The sequence below is a fragment of the Drosophila sechellia genome, chromosome 2L, assembly GCF_004382195.2.
Source record: "Drosophila sechellia strain sech25 chromosome 2L, ASM438219v1, whole genome shotgun sequence".
In the NCBI taxonomy this organism is placed as follows: domain Eukaryota; kingdom Metazoa; phylum Arthropoda; class Insecta; order Diptera; family Drosophilidae; genus Drosophila; species Drosophila sechellia.
The window spans coordinates 16,413,950-16,436,471 of record NC_045949.1 but is presented as its reverse complement, the minus strand read 5'-3'; the positions used below and the strand labels follow the sequence as shown (position 1 = coordinate 16,436,471).

The following is a 22,522-nucleotide window of genomic DNA, read 5'->3' as shown; positions in this document are numbered from 1 at the left end:
TGAATATGAATGAATATGTCCCAGTCGTATGATTTCATCACGGAAAATAATACACACTTCATAAATTGATTTACATTTATTTTGTTCCTTTTTTGTATACTTTTCATTTAGTGTCAAGTGATGATCTTATCTCCCTATCACTGCTTGATAGAGTCAGAGTTAAACATAAACATAAGCGCAGTGTGTAGCTCGTGTCGTCCGTAAGTCTTGTCTGGTCTGCATGACAAACAAAATTGGGAGTACATATAGAGCAAAATATTCGAACTGCGGGCGACATTTACCGGCGGACACTTCCGCGGGGCCTTCATTTTGACGGGGCTCACAATTCGCGATTATTCTCATGTTGTTCGGTTGAGAGAGTCGATGGTTCTTTCATAGTTAGTTGGTTGAATGCATTTCGAAAGTTGTATAAAAATATATAAATACAAATACAAATACAGGTCCAGCGAGCAGTGTCCCCATGGCAAATGTCGCGCTTACACAATAGCCTGTTACTGATCACTTATGTATTATGTATGCTAATCGATGGTGATCGATTGTTGTTATATGATTTCATTTTTTGCCTAAGTGCATCTGGCGTTGTTGGTGGTTTGCCTCCCGTCGTTTTCGATATTTATTTTGTTATAGTTTTATTATTTTGTTTTTAAATTAAGAAATTAAATTAAAATCATAAACATAATCATTATGAAATATCATTTAAAATAAATTAAAAAATGAAATGGCATTTAGAATTCGTTTTCAGGAGCAAGGTCGAATCTTGGTGGGAAGGCCAATCCGTCGAATTGTGGCCTAACGGACGTCGCACGGGGCTGCGGAAGAGAGATAAGACAGTTGATTAAATTTAGTTCAAGAATAAATACTATATAAAAACATGCCGGGTAAGGGACAAGTCGCCATGTTGGATCGACTGCACGGGATAGAACGATAACGAGTACGCCTAGCACTCTCTGAACACGTTTTGTAGTGCCAGCGAGTGGCGCGGTGAAAGAAGGGTAACTGAGGTACGTAAATGCTCTTCGAGCGAGAGATAGAGTGTCTTGCTTGTGTCGAATGAGAGTGGAGCGAGAACGCTTGACGAGTACGACAGCGAAACGATACGGATACTATGAGCAACGACAACGAACGAGTGAGCGAGACAACGAGATGAGCTGCGGTTGATTGACTGACTGGTGTGCGTGTGCGGGAGTGGGAGGGATGGGTCAAGACGTGCACCTACACGTCCACTTACAAATGTTTCAAGAAAGTTTCTACTGCTCCAGCAGCGCGCTCTTGCGGCCCTTTGACGCTGTCGGCTGCAGTACACATGTACAAATACAGTTTATAATAATATAGTGGAAGAATAGTATTGTTTTTTCTCTTTTGTAAATAGTGGTAAAGAAAGCATTTCGATTGATTTAGCCTGGTGCTGCAGTTGGTTGCTTGCTTATTTATTTGCAATATTTTTTTTTGGCTTTTTGTCTGGTTTTCTGTCAAAATGAACGCATTCTTGGTTGGTATTCGATGAATTGATCCATTGATTTCTGATTGGGGTGGCCTCTAATTTATACATTTTTGTCTGCTAGCGAATGTCGTGTGATGCATCTATATTATTGTTATTAGTATTTATTTTATAATAATTCTTATAAGCTATAATTCTCTTTGCATGGTTTTGTTCTCTCATTATCGTAAATGAACCATAATTGGATCGCTATATAGATTTTTTATTCGATGGTGATGCCTCAGGCTTAGATCTGTTTTCGTAAGAGGAAGCAGAGCATACGCGCGCAATATGAAAGGGAAGAATATACACATTATTCAATAACTGATCCAGAAATAACGTGAGTGAGAGTGAGACGCTGATGCAGCAAAATGAGGGCTCAGTAGTGTTCGATTGAGAGAAGTTCAAATGGGCCTTCATATTTACTTTTTTCTCTGAGTGGGTAAGGTCATTGTGGGGTCTTAAGGGCTAAAGGGTTGTGATGATGAAGGCATTTGATGCCATAGTTCAATAACTTACCGCTGGGCTGGCACCACGACCGACAGAACCGGCACGTCCCTTGGCGCGGAATTTGCTGATGGCCTGCTCGGCCAGATCGGCACGCTCCTCGGCCTCCTCAAGCTCCTGCTGAGCCTTGCGGAATTTGGCCAAGTTGAGGGCGGCAATTTCCTCGGCCTCCTCGATCTGCCTCTTGTATGTCTTGATCTTCTGTTGCAGCTTGTCGACCAGATCCTGCATGCGCTCGTGGTTCTTGCGGTCCTCCTCGGACTGGAAGCTCAGCTCCTTGACGCGACGCTCGGACTTGCGCAGGTTCTTCTGGGCATCGGCGTGCCTCCTCTGCTCACCATCCAGCTCGTTCTCGAGCTCGCGGACGCGCTGCTCAAGCTTCTGAATGGCCTTCTTGCCTCCCTTGAGGGCGTTGGCCTCAGCCTCGTCCAGACGGACCTGCAGCTCCTTGATCTGCTGCTCGAGGGCCTTCCTCAATTTCTCCTGGGTCTGGGCATGATCCTGCTCAGCGCGGAGCTCATCGGCCAGGCGGGCGGCATCGACCATAGCCTTCTTGGCCTTCTCCTCGGAGTTCTTGGCTTCGTTCAGGAGTTCGTCCAGGTCGGAGTGCAGGGTCTGCAGCTCGGACTCCAGCTTCCTCTTGGCAGCGGAGATGGAGGCGTTCTGGGCGGACACTTCGTTCAGCTGCTCGTGGGCATCGGCCAGCTCCTGCTCGGCCTGGCGACGGCCACGGTCGGCCTGCTCCAGCAGAGTGCGAGACTCCTCCAGTTCGTTCTGGAGGGCGTTGGCACGACGCTCGGAGATACCCAGCTGTTCGCGGGCATCGTCGCGGGCGCGCTGCTCCTCCTCAAGGGCAGTCTGGATGTCCTTCAGCTGCTGCTGGTAACGCTTGATGTTCTTCTGGGCCTCGGCGTTAGCCTAAAGTAAAGGATAAGAATAAAGGTTAGTCAGGTTAGTGACTAGGCATCAGTGGTTGAACCTACCTTGTTGGCGTGATCCAGAGCAATCTCAAGCTCGTTGATGTCAGCCTCCAGCTTCTTCTTCATGCGCAGGGCCTCAGCCTTGCCCTTGGCCTCGGCTTCGAGGGAAGCCTGCATGGAGTCGAGGGCACGCTGGTGGTTCTTGCGGGTGTTCTCGAACTCCTCCTCCTTCTCCTGGATGCGGCGGTCGATCTCCTGGCGCACCTGGGACAGCTCAAGCTGAGCGCGGAGCACCTTGTTCTCCTCCTGCTCAAGAGCGGCCTCAGCCTCCTCGAGGGCAGCCTGGAGCTCGTCCTTCTCGGCTTCCAGGCGCTTGCGGGCCTTCTCGATCTCATGGATGTTGCGGCCACCCTCACCGATCTGGTCGAGCAGATCCTTGACCTCATCAGCCAGGTTCTTGTTCTCACGACGCACAGCCTCCAACTGCTCCTGGCCCTCCTCGTAGGCGCCCTTAAGACGGAACAGCTCGGTGGAGTAGTTGCGGCACTCCTTCTGGGAGGCATCCAGCTCAGCAGCCAGATCGTCGACCTTGAGTTTCCACTCGCCGATGATCTTGTCGAAGGCCTTCTGCTTCTTCTCGGCAGCGTTGGCAATGGCGTTGGCACGGTCGACCTCCAGCTGCAGATCCTCCACCTCGGTGGACAGACGCTGCTTGGTCTTCTCCAGGCCAATGCACTTCTGGTTGAGGGACTCGATGGTCTCCTCGGCCTCGGCCAAACGGGCCTGCAGCTTCCTCTTGGCCTCCTCCAGCTCCTCAGAGCGGGCAACGCCATCGGACTCGTACTTGCTGCGCCACACCTGGGCCTCAGCGTTGGCCTTGCTCAGCTGGCGCTGCAGATCGGCCTTGCCCTCAGCCTCCTCCTCAACCTGCTCGCGCAGATTGTCCAGGTCGTGCTCCAAGTTGCGGAACTTGCCCAAAAGGGTGGCACGCTCGCGCGACTCCTCGTCGGCCAGACGCTTGGTGTCCTCCAACTGGGTGGTCAGAGAGATCTTGATCTTGGACAGCTGAGACACCTGGGACTCGGCCTCCTCCAGCTGGCGGAGCAGATCGGAGTTCTCAATGGACAGCTTCTTCTTGCTGGCATCGAAGTCGTTCAGAGTCCTGTTGGTCTCATCCAGTTTCGACTGCACCTCGTTGAGGGTGTGCTGCAGCTGCTTGGCGATCTTCTCCTGGGCAGCCTATTGGTGATTTAAGCATTGGATGTTCATTAGTTTCAGGATGGGATTGGGAACATTCATAATTGATAGTAAGTGTGGCATTTTGGTTTCGTGTCAAGTGCTGTACAAGGCATTTGGGGCTTAGTAGATCAAGCTTGGATATTACTTTAGTGGCGGTGGGTCGTTTTAGTTTTTACATAATCGAATTTTCTTTTGGATTTTCAGTGTGGTTGCGTTGCAACTACGTTGATACTATACACAGATGTAGACGTGGCTAAACTAGAACTTTCAGCATATAAATTTACAGCATCGCGGTGAGAGCAATAATATATGTAGAGATCAAATTCAATACCTTCTCGTTGGTAATGTGGTCGACACCGGCGCGCAGATCGTTCAACTGGCCGTAGTACTCGTTCTTCTCCTTCTCAGCCCTGGTTTAGACAGATAGATAGAGACACAGAGGTTCGTATTTCACGGGTTAGTTCATGTTTTGTGGGGGATAAAGACAGAGACAGAGACAGAGACAGATACAGAGGCGAGAAGCGAGCGAATTGCTTTCCTTGCGTTGAACCTTTTCAAATAACCTTCAATTTCATTAGACAGAGAGAGAGAGAGAGATAGAGGGACACACAGACGTAGTTCGTTTGTACGTAGTTGTGTGGTAGCATTTTTATTTGTTGGTTGGAACATGCTGTGTTCAGTGTGATTCTGTATATGTATGGATCGCTGGACGTCCCTGCTCGGGCGCCAGTTATCACGACATATTACCTTATCGCGACCCAGCTGATCGCAGGCGGTACGAGTCTGATTGAGCTCGTTGTGGCAAGTCTGGCGATCGTGTTCAGCCCTGGATTGGCAAATGGGTAAAAAGAGCAAAATATCTATTATGTTGGGTTCGGCAACCAAAGCTCTTCGAAAGATGACTAGACTGTAGATCCTACAAGATCTCTCTATCTCGATAGCGTTGGCACCTGAAAAAGCTAGCCAGAAGTCTAAAAATATCCGCAATACTTACTTAGCCTTCAGCTTGTTGAGCTGGTCAACCTGCTCGGCCATCTCGGCGACGGCATCGTTGTGCTTCTTGCGCAGGTTAGCCAGGGTGGACTCGTGCTGGATGTTGGCCTCCTCAAGATCGCGACGCAGTTTGCTCAACTCAGCCTCACGCTTCTTGTTGAGCTCAATCTGGGCAGAGGTGGCACCGCCAGCCTCCTCCAGACGCTCGCCCAATTCCTCGAGTTCGCGGGCCAGATCGGCGCGCTGCTTCTCAGCCTTGGCGCGGGCCTGGCGCTCAGCCTCGACCTCTTCCTCGAGCTCCTCGATGCGGGCCTGCAGTTCCTTGATCTGGCGCTGGTGCTTCAGAACAACGACCTGCTCGTCCTCGAGCTTGGCGGTGATGGAGGACAGCTCCTTGTCCTTGCGCTGGATGGTCTGCTCGAGCTCCTTCTTGTTGCGCTCCAGATCGGCAACAGCCTCCTGGGTGAGCTTGAGGTCGCCCTCAACCTTGCGCTTGGACTTCTCAACATCGCCGCGCACCTTCTTCTCGCGCTCCAGCGAATCCTCCAGTTCATCGAGGGTCTGCTCGAGCTTGGCCTTAACCTTGTTCAAGTGGTTGATCTTGTCCTCGGCAGCCTGGAGCTCCTCACCGGTCTTCTGGTTGGTCTCGCCCTGCATCTTCTTCTCCTTGTTCAACTTGTTGATGAGCTCATCCTGGTGGGCGATCTCGTCGTTCAAGTTGCGGATCTGGTGATCCTTGGTGGCCTTGTCCTGCTCGGCCTTCTGGACGTTCAATTCCAGATCCTCGATGTCCTTCTTCAGGCCAGAGATCTCCTGGTCGGCCTTCTTCTTCTGCTGGAACAGCTGGTTGCGGGCATCCTCCTCCTGAGTCAGGCGCTCTTGGATATCCTATTGGAATTGAACAAAATTGTGTGGGCGTGTTAAGTGGGTGAGTAAGTAGGCGATCGGTCACTCCTAAATTTAGCCAAGTGCGCCAGTGCCCAGAAATAGCCGAGCAACTTTCATGCTCGATTGCCTCTGATCAATTTCGCGTTTTCCGCTTTCGTGGCACTTGGATTTATGCCATCGCATAAATGGGATTTAGTGTATGGGATTAATGGGATACTTACGCGCAGCTGGTTCTCGAGGTCGTTCTTCTGGGCGGTCAACTTGGCGTTGCGCTCCTGGTAGTCCTGCAGGGCACCCTTCTCGCCGGACAGGGAGTCCAGCAGAGCGGTCTTCTCAGCCAACAGCTTGGCGTTGAGGGCCTCCAGCTCCTTGCGCACTTTCACTTCAGCGGCGTGCAGTTCCTCAGCCTTCTTGGCCTTCTCCTCCAGACGCTGTAAGTCATTAGAGGCATTTGATGGGTTAGAAGGGTTGTTGCCGGAGCTGATCTCCTCAGCTGGCTGGGGATTTGATGGTGGTTCGACGGCAGTCGGTTCGGGCTGAGGAGCAGCTTCTACAGCCTCTGCTGGCGGAGCAGCTTCGGCTGGTGCTACTTCCTCAGTGGCACTGGGTGTGGTCGATTCGGTGGACTTTTTCGTTTTCTTGGCTTTCTTTTCATCGGCCATGGTGATGATAAATCACTTTCTAAAACTTCTAATTAAATGTGAAACTCTCTTGGAAAGGGGCTTTTCACAATTGTCAACTACAATTCCAATTTGAATTCGTTATCTTGATGCTAGCTATATACGATGCCAGTCAAGATGCTCTGTGGCTAATGTGGCTCTTTTGCTCAGATCGATTGGTTCTTCGTTAGGGGTTCGATTTTTTGTGGTACGCGTTACCGCGACGGCGACTGGTCAAATACAACTGGAATGGCTGCTGCAAATGCACTGGGCCACTTTGGCTATAAAATTAGCAAAAACGCCCCGATGCGAGCAGAACGGCACCAGAGCAGAGCAGAGCAGCGAAATGGCAGCTGCTGCCACTTGGCATGTGTGTAATCGCCTTGGTTAGGAGGTAGCCATCATAATTCACGAATTGCTGGCATTGCTATAATGCTATACTGCGTCGGTATGCGGCCTATCAAGTCGCACTTGTGCGGCGGTACCAGCAGGTGTACCATCTTAGGTATATATAGATCGGTTAGAAATATCGTGCGTATGGATGTACATATGCATGGTAAATTACTCATCGGGGATCGGAACTATACGTGGGCATCCTCGGGCATTTTTTATTATTTAATTAGCAAGCTAATTGGCAAACTAATTGTGGCTCTTTAAAAAATCCCCAGCTATATGGCAGGGCCAAGAATAGATCCCAAGACTACAAGTCATAACTTTCGAAAACTACTCATACCCAAATACATACAATGTACGTATGGGGGGGGTTTGGGTGTATGAAAATGTGAGAGGTGAAGAGTTGTTGGATTCCAGGGAAATGATTCGCCTGTGGAAAACAGAGGCCACATTTGGCCCGAAAGTGCGAGGAGATTATGACAGCGTCTATTTTTAGGCTGGCCCAGCGATTGGAATCAGATCGAATCGATATGTTCGGGCAGCTGGTAGTGGGTGGGTGGTGCTTCTCCCTCTCATTGGCCCCGTGATGCAGGTATTAAGATGTGTGCTTAATTAAGCGCAAGAATTTCGCATCGAAACAATGTTTATGACCATTGGCTAAAATAAGATTGAGTTGGGGATTTGATTGCTGCTTGCAGCTGCCCCAGCTCATCCAATTACCCCAGACAGTGACCAAATGGAATGGACACACCAGGGCTACGGCTACATCAACGTGTTGCGGTCACCGAATGATTGTCACCAGCAACTGTACTGTCCAAGTTCATCCGCATCGAACCACAAGACCACTAAGACCCCAGACCCCAGCCAGGTCTCGTTCTCATTCGTTCGGGGGGAATACTCACGGCAATCTCATCCTCGATGCGGCTGACGTTGAGGAGGGGCTTGACCTTCTGCCACAGTTTGTACCAGGGCCAGGTACGGAGCTGCAGGTACTTGCGCAGATTGCGCTGGACAACCTTGAGGGCGACGCGCTGTTCCTGGAGCTTCTTGAAGCCCTTACGGGACAGGTAACCACGGGCCCAGGCCTGCATCCAGGACATGATCTTGCCCAGACGCTCATCACGGAACTCCTCCATCTGACCCAGGACACCGGCGCGGAAGAACACCTGTTTTTTTCGTATTGAGTTTTTTGGTTGGGTGGGGGGGAAAGAAAATAGGTTAGATCACTGTTGGTTCCATCTACTGAAGAGCGCGTGCACTAAGCGGAACCAACACTGTTCTGGGAGCTTCTGGGGAAACTCATTCAGACGGCGTAGATTCATTCATTTTATCTTTTTTTTTTTTGCTTATGCTTAAGCGGTTCTTCAAAAACACTTTTGGACAGGTTGAACTGGGATAGATAGAGGATGGATGGTACAAACAAGAACAGAACAGAAAGGTACATAAACTCACACATACAAACGAAACATAGTATACGGATGCAAATGGGATTAGAATACAGGCAGATGAAAACACTCAGATGAGACTAAGATAGGCAGTATAAAAGTCCAGATCAAACAATCCCTAGCCAAATCATTGACTAAAGCTGTGTACTAGCAGCTGGAAAAGTCAGGATTGGACTAGGAATGGCCGAACCGGAAGTTATATCTTGTGCAAGTGTGCAGTAGTGTGAAGTGAGTCTTGATAATATCTACCGATTGGCCTAAACCTCAATCAAACCCTGACGAATTGTGAAATTCGATGGTGCTTGAGTCAAGTTAAGCGGACTGGGAAACATTGTCCAGATTCAAGCATAAAGTGCAGATGATGTAGGTTGTGAATGAATGTTAAAGATATATTGTCGGTCATATACCTTTGTGTTACCCAAACGGTACTGATCTTCGGGCAAATCGATATACTTAATGATAATTTCAGTGGCCTTTTTGTCTTTCTCAACGCCCTGCAATAGCTTGGGGCACATGATCTTGTAGCTGTATGGGGGTTTGTAGTTTGAAGGTATTGTATTAATTAGTTTCAAACGATTTGGTTAGTGTAAGATGGCATACATACTAACTAATTTTGTATTGGTTTTGGTGGGGTTAGATTAATCAACTAATGACTAGGAAATAGTAGAGTTACGTCTAGGTAAGTTACTACTAATACGGATACACCAATGAACTTTTGGGTTTGGGGGGATGTGGGGTTGGGGCTATCTTTTGGTTAAGACTTTTGTTTGAGGCTTGGGTGTTTGGGAAGGATCAGGATTGATGTATGGTGTGTCCTTCCATTAACTTATACAGACAGAGAGATAGAGAAAAAAGACATGCGAACAGAGTGTCCCAGGCCAAGACTCTAAGCTTTTTGCTTAGTTTGCATCTCGACAAGGTCCGACTCTATGGGTGTTTTCAGTTTGTTGATGCAAAGTGTAAATGTATGTCTGGACATCAGTTTTGGAGCCATTGACAAAAGGAGTTTTTGAAGTAATCAAGTGTATATAGAATGTTTGATTGTGCGTGCCTTTGTGTTACCCAAACGGTACTGATCATCGTTCAGTTCGGTTGACTCGATCAGAACCTTCGTGCATTTCTTGGGATCCTCAATACCCTTGATACCCTTGGGGTTCAGGATTTGGTAGCTATATGGTCACATATAGATGATGATAATCAACATTAAATGATACTACAGTATACTAAGTATCGATTCATGGTTTAGTACTTCTAGCTTATACCTTAGTGTTAGTTACAGTTGATCTAACGAGAAAGTCTTTCAAAAAGGAACTTCTACAAGAATACTTTCGAACCCATGCTTTGGGGTTTTAAGAGTGTTTAAGTGTTCGTGTCTACATGTGTGTGTGTGCGTGTTGGAGTGGGGTTTCATATCATATCATTTCCGGGATTGGGGAGAGAAGTGCTGAACTGAGCGCCCTTAGTAGAGTTATGTTGCTGTTTACCTAAAGGGCGCCTAAAATCTGTTGGATGCTGTATTGGTTTTGTATTTCATTTGTGGATGCTTTTGACTCGTATCGCCTCTGAGTGGCATTTGAGATACGAGTGAAGTTCAATTGTTTTGTATTGAGAGAATTGGATTCGAATACGAGCTGTGTGGTATTCGTCAAGTGTGAAAGGGATATTTGTCAAATCTACTAATTGTGGGAAGGAGCAGAAGAAAGAAATAAGTCCAAAATGCATGAAAATTCTAAACGGATTGGAACGTTTATATGCCTTGGTGTGTCCAATGCGATACATATCGGGATCCAATGAGGTGGATTCCAAAATGATGGATCCACACTTTTTGGGATCATCGACGCCAACAATGCCAGCTGGGTTCAGGATTTGATAGCTGCAATATGGAAATATTTATACCATCGTTCCCACCCGGAACATTTGTGACTTATCAACTCTGTTGTTTTCTTTTTTTTTTTCTGTGTGTAAAGTGTGATTGTATATATGGGTATATTGTATTGGGGAGCTCTCCCGTTGAGGTTTTCTTGAGCACCGTATCGAATATTATTGACTACATAAAAATTCTATTGAGCCATCCACTCATAAGTGTCTGCTTTTGCAAAAATTTTGAAGTTCTTTTGCCAGATTAAGCTTAGGTAAATAAATATCTTTGTCATGCCTTGGTGTGACCCAGACGGTACAGGTCTTCGTTCAGCTCGGTGGACTCGATCAGAACCTTGGAGGCTTTCTTGGGACAATCGAGGTCCTTAATGCCACGGGGGTTCAGGATCTGGTACCTGTCAGGATGTAGAGTTCGATTTTGATTCCATACTCAGAACAAATCGTGATACACACAGTAAGCCTTAAGACGGAGATACACCTAAACACAGCACTGAAACTGGAATTGATTTCTGGTACGGTACATGGTACATACAACGGAGGATCAACGTGTGGGGATTCAATTGAAAGATACACTAGTCATACAATTGGAGTGAGTACATTCGCTTGCATACACAAGGTGGATATAAAAAGGAAAATTTTATGCGTGCGTGCCTTGGTGTGACCAATGCGGTACATATCGGGATCCAGTCCGACGGCTTCCAAGCACTTTCCGGCAGCATTCTTGGCCACCTTTTCGGCCGCCATGATGGCAGGAGCCAGAATCATGTAACTATAGTTGAGTATTACAATTCACACGTTAATAATCGATCATAATAAATAGATTACTCATAAAGCTAACTGGTGCATGTACAAGTGACCGAAAGTGCTGAACTATAACTGATCTTGAACTAAGTGTCTAAGTGCTAGTGTATTAATTATGTTGTATACCTAAGAGAACCCATTGCAACCGATACTTACCGCATCTTGAAGTCGGGGTACATCATCCTGTTGGGGAAACCCTTACGGCAAATACGGATACCTTCAAGCACACCGTTACAGGTCAGCTGGTGCATGACCAAGTGGGCATCAACCACGCCAGGCTGCTTCATTTCGTTGGGAATGATGCAACGGACGAAGTGAGGCTGGGTCGAACGCAGAGTGGTCATCAAGCTGTTCAACTGCTCCTTGTAGGCCGACGAGACGGTAGCGAAGCCACCGCCCTTCTTGCCACGACCTCCCTTGGCCTGTTCACCGCCACCCGACTGACCGGCGTGATCGGCGAAGATTTCGATCAGCAGCTTGTTCTGCGACTTCTTGAACTGGTCGACAACGGTGTCGTTCAGAGGATCCTTGTTCTTCTCCAACCAACCGGTGATGTTGTAGGACACGCAACCAGCATAATGGGCAATGGCGAAGTGGGCAGCCTGCTGACCGGGCTTTGGAGGCTTGGGCTTCTGGAATGGAGCCGACTTGCCCAAATGGGTGTTGGTCAGCTTCTCCGAGAAGGTCTGATCGGTGGCCTTGGGGAACATAGACTCTTCCTCCAGGATGGACAAGATACCCATGGGCTAGTGGTAAGAAGAAGCGAAGTTTCACTCGTTAGTTTCTTCCAAGATGCTTCCGTGGGGCTAGTTACATATTTTTTTGTTTTCTAGTAAAAGCACGCATTTAAACTAAAGTAACTTTTTAACATTTTATATAAGCGGCATATCGCTTCACTAAGACGACTTACAAAAACACATTAGTACATAGGACTTACCCCTTACAATTTTAGTGGTGAGTCGTAAAGTTGCAAATGCATTAACTGTTGGTGCTTGTTTAGCTTAAGGCGATCTTACAACTATGTTAACGGAAATTAATATCGATTAGATTATATTATATTAGATCATTCTTCAAGGTGCACTTTAATCGCAATTGTGTATTATTGTGTAATGGTCAGCTTGGGCTATCTGCTCTGATAGATAGTTATGGCCGTGTCTGTACCTTTTCGATCAGATCAATACACAATTGCAGATCCATGCCGAAATCAATGAAGGTCCATTCGATGCCCTCGCGTTGGTATTCTTCTTGTTCCAAAACGAACATGTGATGATTGAAGAATTGTTGCAGTTTTTCGTTAGTGAAATTGATGCACAATTGTTCGAAACCGTTGTACTAGATCGAGGAACGGAACAATATGTAACGTAAAGATAAAGCGGTGTTAATTTGGATGTGGCTTCCAATGTTTGATTTCGTCGGGTTAGTTACTTTCGGTTTTCCCTCAAACTCTATCTGGGGATTCTTCATTCTGGAGAGGCATGACATGGATGTGGGTTTGTGTGCTTATAGTATATGCATATATATATGGAGCTAGAAAACGCTTATGGGCGCACTTCTCCGCATGACTGAAACAATAAATATATATATATGCCACCCCTATCTGGGATCATCAGTTTTAGATGATTTGCCATTCAGGGTGCCGAAAACTTTATAAATAAACTTATTCATATATGTTGACAGAACAACGAGCGATGGCTGATAATTTTTGGCTAGGAAGGTTGGTTGGGAGGAGACGAACCTTTTCAATCAGATCGATACAGGCCAACAAGTCCATACCGAAATCGATGAAGGCCCAGTCAATGCCTTCCCTCTTGTATTCTTCTTGCTCCAAAACGAACATGTGATGGTTGAAGAATTGTTGCAACTTCTCGTTGGTGAAGTTAATACACAGTTGCTCGAAACCGTTGTACTAGATATCATATTTTTTGTGGGGAAATGGTGCGGATTGATGGGATGAGTACATATTCAAAATATTTAAAACCAGTGCTTGGATGGGGCATGCCAACAAAATTCCCTGACATTCAGAACACACTCATTTTACAGATTACCTGAGATCACTGTGGCGGAAACCCATCCGCAGATATCGATTCACATTGAAAGTGCTAGGACATGACATAACAAACGAAAATAATTCAGTGCATTTTTCAAGTGCACACAATTCAAAGTACGCAAAGAGAAAACATGGAGTAATTTGAATCTATTAAGCACCTTTTCAATCAGATCGATACAGGCCAGCAAGTCCATACCGAAATCGATAAAGTCCCAGTTAATACCCTCCTTCTTGTACTCCTCTTGCTCCATGACGAACATGATATGGTTAAAGAACTGCTGCAGTTTCTCATTGGTGAAGTTAATACACAATTGCTCGAAGCCGTTGTACTACATTGGAGTTGGGAATATTTACAATTTATAATAGTGATCTATTGAGGTAACTACGGATAGTGCTGCAGTGTATCTTTGTGTTGTTTGGTGGGCGTTTTAGTGCGAAGATAGGTTGCACCTAAATATGTTGTTCCCCGAGTGATTCTGAATCGGAATCTGAATCCCTATCTAAATCTTTAAGAGACGTGGTTAGCAGGTCGACTGGTGATGGCGTAACCCAGTCATAAAAATGATTTGGGCCAAGTCATCACCAGCTATATCTGACTAAAATCCCTCAGAGTAACCACAAGTGAGCACCCTGAGAGGATTCCACTCAGACCAAGTCCCCGATCCGTCCGATACTCACCTCGAAGATCTCAAAACCAGCAATATCCAGTACACCAATGAAGTGCTGACGCTTCTGCTGGGTATCCAGAGTCTCGTTACACTTCTTCACCAGCCACTTGAACAGACGATCGAACACACCCTTGCAGAGGGCACCGATCGAGTTGGTGACCTGCTGGACGTTACGGCCCTGGGTGACGAACTCGTTGCCGACCTTGATGCGGGGCTTCAGCAAGTTCTTGTACAGCTCGGCGGTATCGCAACCGAACAGCTTCGACACACGGCCACCCTCCTCCTCGCCGTCCTGCTCAGCCTGCTCCTCGCGACCACGTTGCTTGAACTTCATGCCACCCATGTGCATGACAGCGGCGGTGATCTTATACACATCCTCCTTCTCCTGCTTGGTGAAGCCCAAGATGTCGAAGGCTTGCTGTTGGTATAAAGGTTTTGGGGCGAAAAATTGCGGTGCTTTAGTATGGTGTCATTTAACGTCCTTTGGTTAATCAGCTTTTATTGGCATTATTTTTTTGGGTTTGTTTTTGAGCATTTTTTCTGTGGATCAGTGTAGCTTACATCTAGTAGATCATGCACAACATGCTTAAACGGTTTTACTATAGACTACAAAAATTTTCGTATCGAACAGCGTTATGGTTAGTAGACCTACGGGTGCTACGGATAGCTAGGTTTACCAGGTGGCTTAAGTATTCCGGAATCATTGGGAAACGCGTGATTTGCCTGGTTGCTTAAACTCAAACAAGACAGATGAAAATATAAACTTTCTGTGGGACATACTAGTTGTTTTTTTTTTTTGTGAGGTTTACGTGCTATATTTCTTAACCAGTTGGTGAGGACGGCTTTCGGGTCAGTCTTTGGCCGTTACACACTAAAACTATCATAGACACAAGGAATACAAACTTGAATTTGTACAAAGTGTCGTTTGCAGGTACAAATTACAGGGGTATTCACACACGAGCGCTCTTTTCTATCTATAATTATGAATATCTTAGAATAACATGATGCAATGACATTCCAGGCATAAAGTCAAAGTCGAGTAAAACAGAATCGTCGTAGTCAGGGCATTCGTATTAGGTACAGGTATAAAGAAATTGACAGGACATCGGCTTAAGGACCGATTCTTAGGATGCTTTTTCGGGCAAGGGTTGCGACATTCGCCATTCCATCATTCTTACTCACTATAAGTTCCATTTTTGGGATCGGATTTTGAAACGAAACTTGGGTAACGGAAAAAAAAACATGGAAGAATCACAAAACACTGAAAATATATTTGTTGGTTTCGGTGTGTTTGGTATAGCTCATCGGTTCGTAGATTCCTTGTCGTTCAGACGTTACCGATATTGGATGCATAAATATATACGGAAAGTGGCTATATGTGTGTGTGTCTGTGTGTGGGTGAGGTGCAGTTCGCTTGTGTGGGTTTTGGGGTAGTGTGTGCTTGGTTTGGCGACCACTTACATCTGCAAGCTGGAATTCCTCACCGTCATCCATGTTGGGTACAGTTACTTTACCCTGGGATACGTTATAGTAGTCGTAAATGTTATCGGAGAGGAAGCACATGTCTACATACACATAGTTGGAAAAGAGGTTTTTCTTTGGTTTAGCAAGAAGAACATAACTTATGCTCTAAGCCTAGGGTTTCACATCCTCAATGCACATGTGCCATATGCTTAATGCTGTGTGTTGTGGTGTGTGAGAAGTGTGTGTTTGGAGTGTGTGTATGTGTCTTCGACTTGGGCATTATCTTTGTGCACTTTTTCTTTGCCAGGAGCAGGCTTTCATCTCGTTCTATCATTTTATGGCATTCAATTACAACCCGGTGTCAAGTGAGAAATCGAATAGAGGGCTCAACTGTACAGATTCAGTGCTTGGTCAACAGAGATCATTCCTGCTCCCAGCTGAGGGATTCGGGTCAATTAAGTGGCAACGGTTTTGTCTATGGTACAAGCGGAATTTTGGATTGTGATGCAAAACTACGTGGGAAAAAAACTAATAAGAATATATAGAAAGAGAGAGATAGAGCGAGAGAGCAGTAACTCAAGATAATTCCGGAATAACACTTGAAAGTTAACCATATGTACACAGATGTCATAGCCGTCACTACATAGAGCGAAAGATCGATATGATCGTGCTCGGATGGATCATTATCAAACATCGTCAGTGGAGTTTAAAAAGAAAAAATATTGAATACGTAACACGTGGTATAGAAGATATCTTTTTACAACAGTTCCGAGCTGGAGTAGGGTTTGCTTTGGGAAACACTGGACCTGCACTTCAACTTACGTCAGTTAACTCAAATTCTTCCCCATCGTTGACACCGGGTATCCGTGTTTTGCCCTGGCAAATGCCGGGATAATCACCAATATGTTGGCCCAGAAATACCATCTCTAATTTACGCGAACAAAAAGACTCGATGATATGTCATCATATAACTTAATATAAAGGGATATGTGTTTGTGTGAAGGTAACTACGCCCTACCTATTATCATAAAATCTTTCTGAGTCACGTTATTTGGATTAAGTTGATTAGCTTCTATATTAGGTTAAGAGTTTTTTTTCTTTGGCTAGCTTGGCAAGCTTTGTGAATTTAGACCAGGACATGAAATTTAGGACATGGAATAACGTACATATATATGTACAGGAGTATTCATATTGGACAACATTGAGTGTACAACACAGAAGATAGTTAGGAGTTATGCACTGTGTGGGTTATGTTTTCATGGGTAGTACGATAATGCAGATAAGTAACCATTTTTGTATGGCCTTACATCCACGGCGACCCATTCCTCGCCATCGTTGACGCTGGGTATGGTCGTTTTGCCTTGCGAGACAATGCGATAATCGTATATGTTGTTCGAGAGCAGACAGTATTCTTTATAGACATATACACGATATATATGCGAACAACATTGTACGATTGTTATGAAGGGTGTAGTTGTATGTTGAGGTATTTGGTGGAAGGTATGTGGAAGAGGTAGAAAGAAATTTGTTCAATAATGATCCTATTGAATGGGTTTGAATATAAGTTAGTTGGATATGAAATGGGTTAGTACTTCTTTGGTGGTGGGTGGTGGGTGGGGGGAGGGCTGGGGGTCTCAGTGAAAGCTTTCTACTATGAGTATCCAAATATCCGTTCCTTGGGATGTTTCATGGCATAGTATTGGGCTACAGCTAAGCGGATATAGGGAGTGGCCTAATCCATTTACGATACGATAGCGGTACGCAATAGTTAACCAACTAGCTATAAATTGCTCTAAAATAGATTACGATAGATCAAATAGTAGTAGTTTAGCCAAATAAGTAATAAGTATCTAAGTGTCAATCAACAATATAAAAATGAAATCTAGAATCAAATAAGGAGAGGGCAATTACATCGGTGAGGGAGAACTCCTCAGCATCATCGATACTGGCTACAGTGACCTTGCCCTGGGAGACAATGTGGTAATCGTAGATGTTATCGGTCAACAGACAAATGTCTAGACAGATAGTGTGTATATAGAAAGTACATCGATTAATCTATGGAATCAATTTTGAATGGGTTTGTGTGGGTTGTGTTTTGTGTTCGTGTGTGTGTCTTGAACCTAAACCACAACTAAAAGAGATTTAAATAGAACTAGATAGTTCGATGATTCTCTGAATGAAGGATGTACGGATGAGTAAGTGAGACGATTGTATACCTTTAACACCGGCAACGGAGCCAGACATGATCTGGTAGAAGATGTGGTAAGAACGCTCCAGGGACTGCTGGGAGATGACACGGGCCTTCTCCAGCAGATCTGTAATGGTAAGAGTATGACATTAGGATCCGGATCAACATTCACTGCGTATTAAAGTGACAACTTACAGGTCTCAATATCAGCACCAGCCAGTTTACCAGTGGGTCCGAAGTGGATACGGATGAATTTACCCTGGTTTGCAAGGTGATAAGTTCAAATTAGTTCATTTCCTACATGGTGATCTATCAAGTGCGGGACTACTTACGAAACGAGAGGAGTTATCGTTACGCACGGTCTTGGCGTTACCGAAGGCCTCAAGCACAGGGTTGGTCTGCACAACCTGATCTTCCAGGGAGCCCTTGCTCTTGGCGGTCTCATCGGTCTTCTTGGAGGCACCAACAGTGGCGAAGTACGCAATGACCTTCTTGGTGTTCTCAGTCTTTCCGGCACCAGACTCACCGGTGATCAACATAGATTGATTCACGTGGTTGGTCAACATGTCGACGTAGGCACCGTCAGAGATGGCGAAAATATGGGGTGGCACCTCATTACGGCGCTTGCCACGGTACATCTTAGCGCAACGGTTGGTATACACGGGGTAGCGCTTGTAAGGATTGATGGCAACGCAGAAAAGACCGGAGTAGGTCTGTTTTTCGCCAGGAAAGATGGGAGAGAAGTTGCTTGTTAATACGGTGAAGATCTCTGTGTAAATTCATCTTTGTTAGAATCGTTGGAAAGTTAGTTTGTGTATTGGGCGATTCAGAGCAACTCCAGTAGTCAATTGTAATTTTTAGCAACTGTTTTGGTTTTAAGTTTTCAGTTGAGCTCATAATCGCTCCATAGACAGAGGAAAGTTTTAAATAAGTTTTTCTTATAATTACGATTTTTAGTAACAGTTTCGGTTGTCTTTTGGTCTACCAGTTTTTTGGTGTTCGGTTTTGTGTTATAAGTAATTAAAAAACTAACTACGATGTTTCAGGATACTTGTTTAAAGTATTTTTCTGTTTGGATTGGGGTAATGATGATGGTCTGCTTGGGGGTTTTTAGCTGGACTTTCTTTGTGTGTTGAGACCAATTCTTGTGGCTTTGATTGTGTGGTGTGTGTGCTGTGTGTAGAACCGTTTACTTTCCAGTTGTGCGGTTCATCCGACTGGACGGCCAAGATTCATTTTAATACAAGCTGGATTAGTGCATACGTCACAGGAAATGAGGAATTAGCTGGGGTTATGTTTTTTCATAGGGCTTAATAAAATGAGTTTCATAAGTCCGAAAAAGGAGCCAATGACTAGGGTTAGCAGTCTACTCAATTGCGTTAAGTACTTTAAAGCTTTGTTTGGAGACTAGTTGCAGTAGAGCTCTTATCAAATTTTGAATAATTTTGGGATGTTTTTCTTTTTCATAAGTGTGAGTGATTGGGGGTAGATAAGCGGTTGGGTAAGAACATAGAACGCATACTTGTGTGCCACCCTTGATCGGCAATTACTTACGTAGATCAGCTTGTTGTAGTATCTCTGTCTCAAGTTATGGAGCACAGAGGCATCGTTAAGGTATGTCAAGTTGGACATATCCTCGGCTTTTTCGTATTTCGGGGGGTTCACTTGCTGGAGCAGATCTTTCTTTAAGTCTCGTGTCTGTATATCATTTTCGTTCGATTGTCGGATTCAGTTCGATTGGTTATGTTTAGTTTTTGTACAACATTTGTTGGTTAGACGTGTTGGGTTAGCAGTTCGTTTTTTGAGATTGAGAGAGAGAAGAAGAGATACCCATACATTAGTGAGTTTCTGGCAGTAAAACACTTACGTAGATGAGCTTAGCATAGTAACGCTGACGCAGATTGTGCAACACGCAAGGAGTGTTAAGCACGGTCATGTCGGCCATATCTTCAATTTTTTCGAATTTTGGTGGATTGACTTTTTCCACCTTCTCGGATTTGATATCTCGTACCTAATCGTATATGTAGGCGAAATCTATAGTTTCATTCCAATTTTGTGGCTACATTATAAGCTATTGAAATGTATAGGGTCATGACAAAGTCCCAGTCTTATGCTATCCATTGAAAAACCCTTCTTGTAGTACCAAGAAGATTTCTTCATTGGGTAGCAGTTGACTAACACTTTAGGTCGACCATAAGTACTCGACCATAAGACTCTTCAATAGCTTGATGATTTTTTTTTTTTTTTTTTTATGCTGAATCCTCGTGTACACGATGACTTTACCTCTCCACCCTGCAGACCAACGGAGACGATATCGCCCTTGGTGGCCTTGATCTCACCAAGGAGATAACCCTCCTTCTCATCGGGGATCCAGCAAGACTTCTTCGAGTCATAGGGTTTCGATTGATCGATACGCCTTTGCTCCAAAGACACGAACAGGTATGGGGTGGGATCCTCATCCTCCTGATTTGCGACTGGCTTCGGCATCTTGCTTAAATTTCGTTTAGAAACTTAAAAACTCGAAAAATAATATTGGGACTTTTCAAAATTTCTTTGTTAATCGCGTCGTGAGCCCAAAACTTCCCTGTAAATATACAAATGAAAAATAATATTTATTGTACGGTTCTCAGCAAGCATATTATTTTTGGAATTTTGTTCAAAGTCTGATTTTGTTTATGGATTTTATGCTTTTGACCCATTTTGACAGCAGCAGCAATAGCGGACACTATAACAGTTCTACGCGTGTGTGCGTGGATAGGATTTCGAAACTAAATTTCGATTTCCAAATATGAACATTTTTCCCGTTTCGCGCTTTCGAAATTCCCGTTACCGTAACCGGATATTTATTTATGTGTGGCTTTGATTTTATCTCACACCTCAAAGTTAATTAGGCCTGGTCGGTGCTTGTGTTGTTGTTTTTGTTATAAACAGACAACAAGTGAATTGTGTGGGTTGTCGCCTAAATATAGATCACGGATCCGATACGAATAAGTATATGTATACCACTTATATATATATATCAGAATGCTTTGCATATATACGGTTTTTCGGAGCGTTGGTATTTGTTACGTAACGTCAATTTTCATGTAGATATTTGTGTACTTTTCTCCAGGTTTCTTTGTGAAAAAATCTACAGACTATTGATACGCCGAAAAACTCATATTGAAAATTTATTGAGGTTAAACTGTCACCACAACTCACTCAACTGGAACGCGTTTTCGATATTTCAAAAAGCTATCTCGATAAGGTGGCGTGTTCTCATACAAGCAATTCACGAGATCGCAATGATTCCTTTCAGTAAACTTCGAAGGCGGAACGATTTTCGACAATCCACACTAAATCGACAATCGAAAATCCGATTCGAATGGACGCGAACTTTTAACGAATGCGTTATTTTTAAAATTCTCGAAATTATTTCGAAACTAAAGTCACATACATATTCGTCTATATGTAGTTCGTGATTTCGAGAAGCTTTTTGGCTCATGCTACCACATGGCACACATAGACATAAGGTATATGTATTGGCGATGTCTAATGTCTTTGGTTATTTTTAAAACATATTCGAAATTATTTCGCCCATGTATATGAGCCGACAACGAATTCGAGTATTCTAAATCTATTTTCTATTTAATAGCATGCCACGCATATGTCTCGGCCACACAGGTATTTGTGTATGAAATCATTTCGCCAGTAATTCGAAATGGCTGTTACAGCATTTCGAACTCACATCGAAACACTTTTTTCTTTTGATGAAGTAACAGCTAGCTGTCTATTTCTGACATTTAAATGATCTATTTGCTTTAGAATTTTTTAAGTAACCGAAAAATAGAACGATGAAAGACATTAAATCCAAAATTCTTGGGCGAGAAAGGATAAACTAGTTTTTCGTGGGAGTTCTAAAAGCAAGAAAGAAGTTTCCTTATATCCTTGTTACTTCACTTTCAGATTCAGATATGACCAAAAGTCAAACATTTGTTACACAAGAAGTTGAAGATAGTTGCATAGTTCTCAGAAAACCACCTTTATCTTGAAATTAACGCCTATAGGTTATGTTAAGTAACTGATGTACTTCCTAAGGAAATATTGTTATTTGTAATCCAATTCGATTCGATAATCCGAGGTATTCCGGTTCACTGTTCAGATTGTCACAGAGTTTTAATAGATCCGTTTTCGCTAGGATCGTGGTTAAAGCACACACACACACTTTTTTAAATTTCCCGATTTTGTTGCATATATAAATATATATAGGTAGTAGTAATAATTTTAGGTTTATGCTTTTTGACAAAAAGGTCAAATTGTTGCTGCTGCCGCTGATGCTGCTGGGTGGTAATATCCAAAAATCAGAGATCGCACATCAAAGGTGTTGCACTTACGCGCTCGAAAGCCGTTCTGAACCGTGCAACCGGTAAACTTGCCTTTTATACGGGGCAACTTGATACCCATGGATCCCGTAAGACCCCGAAAGCTTTTCGATTCGACGATCGGTGTGCGTGGCGCTGTTTCTGTTTCGGTTTTTCTTGCTCCCTTTTTCGGTCTAGCACTTGGCTGCTCTGATTCCTATTCCTCTTCTCTAGCAAGTGGGCATTTCTATGGGGGATTGCGGGATGGTGAACGGTATATGTGTGAGCATATGATGCAATCAGGATCGTTGCGGAATCGAGAGCGGAAAGCTCCTTCTCCGACGATTGCGATTGCGTGAGTTCTCTCGCAATTCTCCCATTAGTCAAATAGTAAAATTCATTTCAATGACAACTTTTCCGCCGTGAGGCAATTCTTCTCCGCCGGAATCCCTCTCTCTCGTTCCAATGGAAGCTTTCTTTTTACTTATTTCACATATCATTTCTAGACGCACACATGTGTATGGCATGTTGGGATCTTTATTTGTTTTTCTCGGTGATCATTTTTCGCTTTTTGTTCTGGTTTTGGTTTTTGGTCACCTCAATGCCAATCCGATC

General features: G+C 44.5%; 1 protein-coding gene across 40 annotated transcripts; it reads right to left on the bottom strand.

Annotated features, from left to right (window-relative positions):
• Window positions 1–61: 61 nt before the first annotated feature.
• LOC6614425 (myosin heavy chain, muscle) lies at window positions 62–20,846 on the bottom strand. 40 transcript variants are annotated; one of them, XR_004363705.1, is made up of 18 exons: window positions 19,851–20,151; window positions 19,122–19,265; window positions 17,900–18,280; window positions 17,763–17,826; window positions 17,596–17,694; window positions 17,291–17,394; window positions 13,926–14,333; window positions 12,936–13,106; window positions 11,357–11,946; window positions 9,573–9,690; window positions 7,979–8,242; window positions 6,246–6,455; window positions 5,138–6,024; window positions 4,475–4,553; window positions 2,968–4,143; window positions 1,997–2,902; window positions 1,229–1,730; window positions 62–809 (listed from the first exon to the last, which is right to left on the bottom strand). XR_004363705.1 is itself a non-coding variant. In XM_032727783.1 (18 exons), exons 2-18 carry the CDS (start codon window positions 20,052–20,054, stop codon window positions 726–728), a joined length of 5,889 nt encoding a protein of 1,962 aa, XP_032583674.1. In that variant the 5' UTR covers window positions 20,055–20,151; window positions 20,769–20,846; the 3' UTR covers window positions 62–725. The 40 variants fall into 40 exon arrangements, 39 of the variants coding, with proteins under 39 accessions (XP_032583674.1, XP_032583711.1, XP_032583712.1 ...); XM_032727783.1 differs by lacking the exon at window positions 1,229–1,730 and adding an exon at window positions 20,769–20,846; XM_032727820.1 differs by having other exon boundaries at window positions 1,229–1,292.
• Window positions 20,847–22,522: the final 1,676 nt, after the last annotated feature.